Source organism: Mus caroli, chromosome 15 (assembly GCF_900094665.2).
Source record: "Mus caroli chromosome 15, CAROLI_EIJ_v1.1, whole genome shotgun sequence".
Taxonomy (NCBI): Eukaryota; Metazoa; Chordata; class Mammalia; order Rodentia; family Muridae; genus Mus; species Mus caroli.
Window position 1 is genome coordinate 1,672,257 of NC_034584.1, and position 11,592 is coordinate 1,683,848.

The 11,592-nt window shown below is 39.5% G+C and overlaps 1 protein-coding gene across 1 annotated transcript in view; it reads right to left on the reverse strand.

Annotated features, from left to right (window-relative positions):
• The window catches only part of C7 (complement C7), a 70,329-nt gene that overhangs the window by 29,293 nt on the left and 29,444 nt on the right, over positions 1-11,592 (reverse strand). Inside the window, exons 8-9 of the mRNA XM_021184151.2 lie at positions 9,849-10,095; positions 6,912-7,025 (exon numbers count right to left, since the gene is read on the reverse strand). Of these exons, the coding sequence (XP_021039810.1) occupies positions 6,912-7,025; positions 9,849-10,095 (361 nt within the window). The remainder of the gene's footprint in view (positions 1-6,911; positions 7,026-9,848; positions 10,096-11,592) is intronic.

The window sequence follows — 11,592 nt, forward strand, 5'->3', positions numbered from 1 at the left end:
GAGAGGAGAGGAGAGGAGAGGAGAGGAGAGGAGAGGAGAGGAGAAAGAGGAGGAACGAGTAGAAAAAAAAGAAGAAAACATCTCTAGACTGATATAGAGGATATCATAAAATTACTGTTAGTTTTAAATGTTTTAGTTCAGTAATAATATCATGCATGCTTTGCAGAAGAATATCATTAGAAAAATCATACATATATTAAAGGATGAAGTATCATGAAGGTGAAACTTACTTTCAAATAATTCATAAATAACATAAAGCACTTGAAACACATGCTCAATGATGCCACTAACTAATCAGTCAATATTATAAACATGTGCATATGTGACAAATGTCAGAAGAATAATTGTCATGTATAGGTAATAGATATGTAAACAAGTACTGTGTTCTTTACATTTTTCTCTATATTTGAAATTCTTTTTTTTTTTTACGTATTTTCCTCAATTACATTTCCAATGCTAGCCCAAAAGTCCCCCATGCCCTCTCCCCCACCCCCCTACCCACCCATTCCCACATTTTGGCCCTGGCATTCCCCTGTACTGGGGCATATAAAGTTTGCGTGTCCAATGGGCCTCTCTTCTTTTTGATAAAATGCTGAAGATAAAACAGTTCAGGGACTAGCACATTAACAAATTTTTAAAAGCTGTTAATTAACAGGAATACATTACCTAAAACATGAAAAGTGTTCTGAAAAGTTTGAATGCTAATTGAATTCCTATTTTCCATTTATGTGTCTCATAATTTTAGATGTATTTTTATCTCCACTAAAAATTGGTTCTTACAAAGGTCGTGACTAGACATTTCTAATCCTACAGATCACATTTTGAGTGATTTCCACTTCCTTTTTTGTAACTGTCCAAATTTTGCAATTCTGTCAAATGAACACACTGTACTTCTATAATGAGAAACTATGAAAGCCTGGTATTTTTAATAAATTACCTGAGTGCCTCATTTCCATCGTTAACTCTGGTTTGATATGCAAATCGTAGCCTTTTAAATGCAGTATCTCACAGGTCCAAGCCCTGGGCTACTGCATCACCACCAGCTATGGTGCCTGCAGGTTTCTGAGCTCAGATTAGACCTAGAAGAGACTCTCTAAAGGAAATGCCTCCAAATCTACATCTGTCACCCCACTTTCCCCAGTGATCTCCATGAGCAAGAAAGATTGGGGATCATCGCCTTACTGACACACCAAGTTATGAGCAGGTTCTACAAAACTGGTGCCAGTTTTTAATCATTCATGCTCTGCCTTCAGACCCCAGGAGCCCTCTGCTCTGGCTAAGGCGTTCCTCTGAGAACGGATGGCAAGTAAAACAACAAAGAACCGTGTGTTTACATCTCACATCTGGTTCTTGCTAGCTGTGATCTCTGGTAGCCTTTTTGTATTCCAATGTGTCTGTGTATAAAATGAGAATATAAATTCTAAGCACTTTCTAGGTAGGAGGAGTGCACTGGTTAGCTTTTGTAAAGCACTTAGAATTATTCTGGAAGAAAATAAGTGCTACATGTTTATTAAGTGCAAACTAAAGTCAATGAGCAGAACTCTGTTGACAGTACCTCGAACACCAAATGTCAACATCTTCCAAGACCTTCTCTCTCAACCTTGGCATCCAAAGAGCTACTTTTCCACATCATTGGAATTGAGGGGGATAGTGGGATGGGATGGATGGGAGGAGTATAGAAGGAATTAGAAGGAGGAAAGAGAAGGAGTGATGATTTAATTCTTCTTTAATTGATTTTTTTAATGAAAAGAAAAAAACTGTTCTTCTTTGGCCACATCAATTACCTTGAACAGAATGCTATCCCTGGCCTTGTCACTGCCATGGTCTTGGTGCCTAGGGCCGCCCCCAAAGCTCCCTGCTTCTTCACTGAGCATCACAGCAGTTGACGTCAGCCTTCATTCTTATCTCTACCCTCATCCCCAAGAATATTTAAGCTCTAATTCTGCCAAGGCTGCTACCTTACAAAAGGCATGGGAATCTCGTTTCCACCCCATCCCCTGCGACACAACCCATTGCTTTTATGGAAATAAGCTGTCTCTGCACCCAATGGATGCTGTCATCTGCTCTTGGCTAACTTGGCTTGGTTGATGTTTTCTAGCACTTCCCTGTTAACCTCTCACTCTTTTTCTCTCTGTCTCTTTGCTTCTCACCTTAAAAGGTCATTTGTATTCCTCTCCTCCTTCTCTACATCTTATACCTATATAAACCATCACTTCTTTACTCCTGCTCAAACTTCTAGTGGTGCCCAACAGCTACTGGAACCAAATTCAAATTCCTTAACATCACAGCTATATAATCTATATCAGCTGATCTGAATAACACTATCAGCAAAGCAGTAGGACACAAAAAAACTAACACACACACACAAAAATTAATCAGTGGCTCTCCTAAATACAAAAGACAAATAGACTGACAAAAATTCAGGGAAGCATCACCTTCTATAAAATAAAATAAAATATAAACCATCTTGGAAGATCTCTAACTCTAAGCAAGCAAGTGAAAGATTCATATAGTAAAAACTTTAAGATGCTGAAGAAATTTTTAAAAATCACCAGAAGATAAGACCTTCCCATGTTCATGAATTGGTAGAAATAACATTATAAGAATGGCCATTCTACCAAAAGTGATCCATAGATTTAAGACAATACACATTAAATTCCAACAGTCTTCCACTTCACATGAAAACATACATACACACACACACACACACAAATCTTGAGCAGAACTGTAGGACACATAGCCATTTCAGATTTCAACTTGTATTGCAGAGTTATAATAATAAAAATATGATATTGCATGAAAACTAATCCACTGATCAATGTAACCAAGCTGAAGATCTAGACATAATTCCATAAATGTACAAACACCTGATTTTTTTCACAAAGAAACTGAAAAATATGTTCTAGAGAAAAGACAACATCTTCAATAAATGATGTTGATTAGAATGGATAACTGCATATAGAAGAATGTAAATAGATCTGTACTTATCATCCCACACAAAACCCAACTCAGATGGATCAAGGACCTCTACAGAAGGCCAGATACATTGAATCTGATAGAAAAAAAAGTGGGGAATAGCCTTCAAATGATTTTCACAGGAAAAGGCTTTTTGAACAGAGTGCTGTTAACAGATTAATAATTGTTAACAATTAATAAATGAGAGCTCATGAAACGGAAAAGCTTCTATTCGTGAAGAAGCACACCATTCAGACAAAGTGGCAGGCCACAATGGGGAAAGATTTTTACCAATTATACATCTAATATCCAAAATGTATAAAGAACATTTTTATTTTTTTTTTTCGAGACAGGGTTTCCCTGTATAGCCCTGGCTGTCCTGGCATTCACTTTATAGACCAGGCTGGCCTCGAACTCAGAAATCCACCTGCCTCTGCCTCCCGAGTGCTGGGATTAAAGGCGTGCGCCACCACGCCCGGCAAGAACATTTTTAATGAACATCAAAAATGATTTTAAAATCGTATACAGAATTAGGCAGACAATTCTAAAAAGATGAAACGGGTCTGAAAAACAAAGAAATGTTTAACGTCTTTAGCTATCAGGGAAGTAGAAATTAAAACTACTTTGAAATGCCACCTAACCCGATCCAAAATAACCAAGATCAATAATTATTTAAAAAAAAAAACCTCGGCCATCAATGGAAAGAGAGGCCCATTGGACTTGCAAACTTTATATGCCCCAATATAGGGGAATGCCAGGGCCAAAAGAATGGGAATGGGTGGGTAGGGAAGTGGGGGGCGCTATGGGGGACTTTTGGGATAGCATTGGAAATGTAATTGAGGAAAATATGTAATAAAAATATTAAAAATCAAAAAAAAAAACAACAAAAAAAAAAAAAAAACAATGAACAGCTCTTGCTGGTGATAATAAACAGTCATCCATTGCTGGTAGAAGCAAAAACTTGTATAGTAACTATGGAAATCAGTGTGGGGATTCCTCAGGAAGCTGGGGATAGCACTACTTCAAGATCTAGCTAGACCACTCTTGGGCATATACCCAAAGACACTTGCTCATCCATGTTCATTGCTGTTCTATGCATAATAGTCAAAAATTGGAAACAATCTAGATGTTCATCAACAGACAAATGTATAATTAAAATGTAATCTATTTACATAATGAAATATTATTCGACTGTTAAGAAAAATTAAATTTACAGATAAATGCATCAATCTAGAAAAATCATCCTTAGTGAGGTAACCCAGACTGCCCAAAAGACAAATACTGCATTTTTTCTCTTACATGTGGATGTTAGCATTTCAGCTTTTGATATGTTGTGCTACAACCTGAATAATCACAGAGGTTAGGTGCCTAGTTAGGGAAAACAATAGGGAAGAGGGTCTCCCAAGGAAAGGGAAATAGAATGTAGTATTGTGAAGAGATAAAGGAGAAAACTAGAATAAAAGGATTAAATCAGGTGGGGGAAGAGAGAGGTGGGTAAGGGAGGGAATCTGAGGGGGGAAACTAACACCAAAGGCCACTTGAAAAAAAACCATGGAAATCTACTATTGAAGCTTCCTAAAATACACCTGTGTATGAAAGGAATATAAATGGAACCACTAGATAACTGGAGAGAAAATGACCCAACTAGACATCTCAAATGTCTCAAAGGAACACCTCCAGTTCCAGTTCAAGTTACATCTTGTTGAGTTGGTGCCCAAAGCAGCCCCATGGAAACACACACACACACATACACACACATGTCACAAGCTATGGCAAAGGCCATGGGTTACTCTCCACAACATGATGGTAAGGCCCTACTGCTGCATACAATGTTTTTATGTTACCAACCATAGAGAATTTGAACTGACGCCTACCTAAAATCTTTGCTTCTACTGACTGGCATTCATCGTGGTGAAAGGTGCTCTGTAGACTACTAAAGGAGAAAGGTAATCACCAATGTCACTCAGCTTGCAGCCTACAACCACAAACCACAAGCAAGATAGTCTGGTGTAATAGTGGCACAAAGGTTATGGTAGTTATCAACCACTTCTTGGTTGGATTTAAGGCCCATCCCATGAGAAGGAACCTATACCTGACACTGCTATCATGACTAAGAACCTGAAACTTCAGGTCTTGGCCTAACAGAAAACCTATTTTATCCTCTTAAAGGAACATAGCAATAAAATTACTCCTGACAACATACTACTAAGCACATAAATGTTGTTCAAAGCTTGTCAGAGGAGCTTCTTCTTGCAGTAGATGGGAATTAACACAGAGACCCACAACTGGACAGTGTGCTGAGAGTGACAGACTTTGGAGAACTAAGTCCTATATAGGATATCTTTATCAAACGTCTACCCTGCTATCACAACCAAGAACCTGAAACTAGACAGACCATCGGCCTAACAGAAATCCTATTTTATTCTCTTACAGGAACACAGGAATCTATGAAAAAGAGGAAGTAGACAGGTTGTAAGAACCAGCAGAAATGGAGAACTCCAATGAGACACTGTCTTCAAGAAACAGCAGGACTGGTGCACATATGAGCTCACAGGGATGCAGCAACATGCACAAAATAAATCTCTACAGGTTCAGGCCAGATGAGGTCCCATCAATGAGATGGGGAAGTGGACAAGTAACTTTCTGATCTGCTCCAAAAATTACAACATTACACACTATTGTATCTTCCATTAAGAATTAATTTGGTTGGGGTAGGGGAGGACGCTGGAGAGATGGCTCAGTGGTTAAGAGCACTGACTGCTCTTCCAGAGGTCCTGAGTTCAATTCCTATCAACCGTGTGGTGGCTCACAACCATATGTCATGGGATCCAATGCTCTCTTCTGGTGTGTCTGAAACAGCAACTACATACAGTCATATACATAAAATAAATAATTTTTGAAAAATAGAATTAACTCATCTGGGCCTGTCATTCACTTTACCAAGAGACTATCCCTCAGGAAGGCTGGTTCACATTAAAGCATACTAAAGAGATAGGAAGAATAATTATCCAAGTGAGATAATGTACTTTTGCTTCACAGAAACTTGGTCTTTGGTGCAGTCTCTTACAGAGGCTCTCCCATACAGCTTTGCTATGTCTGCCTGCTTTCCTTAATCCTAACTCTAAAGAGCATGACTGTTCTTTTGTCTTCTTTTCTATATGACTCTGGCTAAACCCTAAGCATGTTTTCTCTGGCACATTGATGCTTTTCCACTCTTTCCCTAAGACTATCCAACCACACATGTTCTACCATGTAGCTCCTCGTCCATGGAACATGCTCAAAAGGCACGGCTTTCTCTCTTCCTTTTCTACATAAACTCTCCTGTAACAGCTGCTGATTTACAGCCTGTCTTCCCTATTGCTTTCTTTCAAACTCTAATAATATTGTTCACAAGCTTCCTATTCAGTCCTTTTTTAAATTCTTCCATGAACAATACTAGGAATCTAAAGAGGCCCTAATTTCCCTGTTACCTTATAGTGTATAACATGGGGGCCCCCTAATTTTCTGGCAACAAAAGTATCACTTAAGCCCACTGGTTCAAGTCTAGATTAGTAACATAATAAGAAACGATATCGGGCTGGTGAGATGGCTCAGTGGGTAAGAGCACCCGACTGCTCTTCTGAAGGTCCAGAGTTCAATTCCCAGCAACCACATGGTGGCTCACAACCATCTGTAATGAGATCTGGCGCCCTCTTCTGGAGTGTCTGAAGACAGCTACAGTGTACTTACATATAATAAATAAATAAATCTTTAAAAAAAAAAAAAAGAAACGATATCAATAAAGTAAAGTAGTACAATATTAAAAAATAAAGCAAGACACAAAAATAACCAAATAGATCTCTTTTTTTAAGCAGAATACCAGCTAAAGATTAAAAGCCCTGGAGACCAAAACTTAATTGATTATAAGAATGATCAAAGCTAAACTAGTAGTACAAATTGAACTCTTTCTCATTTACCTGAAGTTGATTTTTCAGTCTTTAGCAGTTCCATACATCTCTGATCTGCTGATGATGTAAAAAAAAACTGAAAATCCGCAGACGAACATGAGTTATCCTCTTTTTCCTGAAGATCTGGGAAGAAATGCAAAAGTCAAGTGTTTAGTTTCTGTGTTAATTAAAAACCTTCTTAGGTGTATAGCCAGGAGTACTTTCCAGCTGCTGTGGCCGTTTGTTAAGACTAACAAAATACTCAGTTTCAAGAGCTCTCTAAGGGCAACATTCAGGATAGTTGGATTTTCTTATTTTTCTCCTATTAGCTTTGGCCGAAGAGAGGGTGGGGACAGGGCATCATCCCAAGTAAGTGTCACATAAAAGAGTAGCAGAAACTGAATACTTCAAAGAGATGTCTTTTACCCACTCGTGGTCAGCTTCTTAAAAATAAAACAAGTAGATGAACACAAGAGTATGGTTGCTTCCTACTCACTGAAGATTCTAAAAGCTGAACTATACAAATTAATTCCTAAACTCTGGGCCCAACTTACTTGACCTCTCTATATCTATGGTTAATATCTTAATATCTATGGTTCCTAATGAAAGAAATTGGAAGCAAGATAGCCCTCCTTTGTAGGCAGTTTGGTTGGGGGTTACAAGCCTAAAGAAAATAAGATTTCTACATGCCCTGATGGAACAGAGTCAGCTCCAAGAGTGTTAAGGATTGATAATGAACTCTTCCTAAGCATTGAGCTCAGAAACTAAAACCAGAAAACCCTGTTGCATCAATAATCTATCCATGTGTTGATACACATGAAGGCTGCTTTCATATTTTGGTATTGTAAAGGCTAAGTATATAGCACAACAGTAGAGCCTATGAGTCAGTGACTAGTGAAACCAGAAAGATATTGAAAATAAATTGTCCATTTGATTATTCTTAAGAAATATTGTCTGATCTTGACAACAAATTCTGGAGACCATAAGGAAAAAAGAACCCTGCTCATTACTGGTAGGAATGTAGACTGGGATAGCCACAATTGAAGTCAGGATTCTACCACTCCTGGTACTCCTATATTGTAACCTCCCCCGAGCCTGGAGCAGGCTGAGCCAGACCTTGACCTTGCTGCCACTAAGGAGATTACCTAGGGTGGAGCCTTCCTCCCTAGATCACTCTATTGTTCAGCCACTGCCACTGTTCTCCTTTAAGATACTGCTACCTGCTGGGAGGCCACTGAGCTATTCCAGAGACTACACCCTATCCTGCACATCATCACCTGCAGCTGGTTCCAAGCTCCAAGGATGAATTGGCGGGAATGGGCCTCCCCCCTACCTCCTTTATAAGCGCATTTGCCATTAAACATTTGAGCTTTGATCAGGAACCTTGACTTAGCTCCATTTTTCTCTCGTCTGCCTAGTTTCCCTCTCTTTCAGCTCTGGCCTGCCACTCAGGTGTACCCTGTCCATGTGAACCAATGGCCAGCTCACAACACTATATCCTAGGATTAACTATGTCAATACACTGAGGGATACATGCACATCCATGTTTATTGTGGCATTATTCACCACATGATAGGAAAGTATCAAACCATCTTAGATGTTTATCAGCAGATAAATGGATAAAGAAAATGTATATAAACACAATGGAATTTTATTCTGCTAGAAAAGAAAAATTAGTGAAATCATGACATTTGCGGGAAATCTGAAGAAACTAGAAAACATTGTGTTCAGTGAAATAAGCCAAAATTGGAAAGATAGGTACTAATCATTTTCCTTTGTATGGGAGACCTAGATTTAAAGGTGGGGAGAGGACCAGGGGCTGTCCCTAACTCTATTACCTCCCTATGGATCCTGTTTCCCTAACTAGGGGGCCTTGTCTGGCCTCAGTAAGAAAGGATGTGCCTAGTCCTGCAATGACCTGATATGACAGGGTGGGTTGGTACCCAGGGGGCCTCTCCCTTCTCAGAGGAGAAGAGGGAGTGCTGGGGAAAGGGGTCGGGAGGATTGGGAGGGAAGGTAGGCTGTAATCAGGATGTAAGCAAATAAATAATCTGATGAATTAGTGGAAAATTAATGTGGGGAGATGTGGTGGTTTGAATATGTTTGGCCCAGGGAGTGGCACCATTAGGGGGTGTGGCCTTGTTAGAGTAAGTGTATCACTGTCGAGGTGGGCAATGAAATCCTCCTCCTAACCAAGAGGGCCTAGCCAGTCTTCTCCTAACTGCCTTCAGATGAAGATGTGGAACTCTCAGCTCCTCCTGTACTATGCCTGCCTGGATGCTGCCATGCTCCCAACCTTGATGATGATGGACTGAACCTCTGAACCTGTGAGCCAGCCCCAACTAAATGTTGTCCTTATAACAGTTGCTCTGGTCATAGTTTCTCTTCACAGCAATGGAAACTCTAACTAAGACAGGTGAGTAAGAAGAAAGAAAGGGAAGGACTAGATATGGGTCTCTAAAAGAAAAAGAAGTATTAGGGATGGGGACTGATGGAGTCTATGTGACAGGGAGGTGAAGGGGACATGAGGAGGTACAAAGAGCTAAGCGAGAAGGACATTGGGTACAAAGAAAAGACCATGGACGAGGGGGATAAATAAAAAGATATATATGAAGATGCATAATAAATCCATTGCTTTGTAAGCTAACTTAAACATGTACTTTTAAATAAAAGAAGTACTTTTTAATCCGAGAAATGGGAAAGATTATAACGTATTATAAAAATCTAACATCCTCTAGAGACGGGTGATAATGGTAATGATTTAGCTAGACATTATTCAAAGGAGTAGGCAGGCACTGCTTAAATCATGTGAGAATTTGAGCACAGTAAAATAGATGCCTTCAATTTTGGACTCCTCTGCAATTTAAATCTCTATCAAATTTTAAAGCTTAAAAGTTTAATGTAACCACATATATTCTCCCATTAAAACTCTTCAAATGCTTTTAGATAACATTTTTAATACCATACCAGCTTTTTTGCCACTTCCTGAATCCACATAAAATAGAACTCTATATTCTCCTCCTAAGGACCCAGACTGCAGGTAATGTGTCCCATACTGATCGATTAACCGTCGGTAGGCACTGTAGTCATACAGAGTGGGAAGATGGGAGAGTTCCTTCCAGAATGGCTCAGCAACTTGTAAAAATTCAGGATTATTATTAGTGAACTGGGCCACTTCAACAGTGTTCTGAACAACCAACAATTTATAACTCTTCTGGAAAGAGAAAGAGTAAATGAAGTTTTAGGTGAAAGAAAACATAATACAAAAAAATAGTTTCCCTATCCGTCATGGTGATCAGCTGCCAATTCTAGTCACCCAATTTGATTTTTCTGGAGGTCTAGGATCCCCTTTGCAAGAGTTAGAGCAAGAATTAAAGGAACTGAAGGTGATGGAACCCCATAGGAAGACCAACAATGTCAACTAACCTGGATCCCTGTGAGTTCCCAGAGACTAAGCCACCAACCAAAGAGCAAAACACTGGCTGGTCTGATCTCCCCTCCTTCCCCATTCCACAAGCCCTGCACATATGTGGCAGAGGGATGCCTTGTCCAGCCTCAGTGGGACAAGAGGCACCTAACCCTGTAGAGAGAATTGATGCCCCAGGGTGGGAGAAGGAAAGGAGAGATGGGTGGAGGCAGGGGGAGGTTAGGATGTAAGATGTAACGTGTGCAACATTTAGGATGTAAATAAATAAAATAATTAATTAATAAAAATGGCTTTAAAAGGATATAATCATAGTTGATGGCTTGCCAGTGGGGGCAGAAGGGACACAGACTCAGTTTTCTTTAAGAGGCTGGCCACTGAGAATCTGATCATGGTCAGTATATGGGCAACATAAACTGGAATTGGTGAGGCTATTGGGGAGGGCGCAAGGATGGGTGGGTGGATCTGGGATGAATGAGAAGCAAGTATTATCCGGGTGCATTGTACAAAATTCAAAAAACAATAAAAATAGTGTCAGGGGAAAAAATATCTGAGCCTCGCATCATATTCAAGTGCTTTAGGAGCAGCCATCACAGCAGGACTGGGAGGACATTAGAAAAGAACATGTACAATATTCTTAAACAGATAGAAGGAGGTCTTTATTGGGCCCACCTTCATGAAGTAATCTGGGGAATTCTGGAGCCCAAATAAGTATGATATCTGAGCACATTCATCTCAACTAAGAAAAGAGACAGGCATCATTACAGCTGCTAAACTGGTTTTGAAATAAGTGTTCAAAGTAATATTCTTTAGAGTCCTGCATTGACTGTGACTCACATGTAAGGAGAATATATGACCTATCTCCCACACTGGGTATTTTCACATTAAGCTGTTCATTTAATAGGGTCTGTTGAACATTTCCTAATTGTCTTTTATAATATTCAAAGCAGACCTGCACTAAACCCCTCCAATGTGAACAGTATAGTACAGAGATGAGAAACACCTTACACTCCTACAGCCAGCCTTTTAGTTATAAAACAGATAACATCACTTTCACTTATGCCACCCTTTCATGATTAGACAAACTAACTTTGCAAATCCATCAGGCATGATGGTGCATGCCTATAAGCCCAGAACTCCAGAGAGAAAATGATCTGGAATTTAAAGGCCATAATGGACTGCATGAGACCTTGCTGAAAGAAAGAAAGAAAGAAAGAAAGAAAGAAAGAAAGAGAGAGAGAGAGAGAGAGAGAGAGAGAGAGAGAGAAAGAAAGAAAGAAAGAAAGA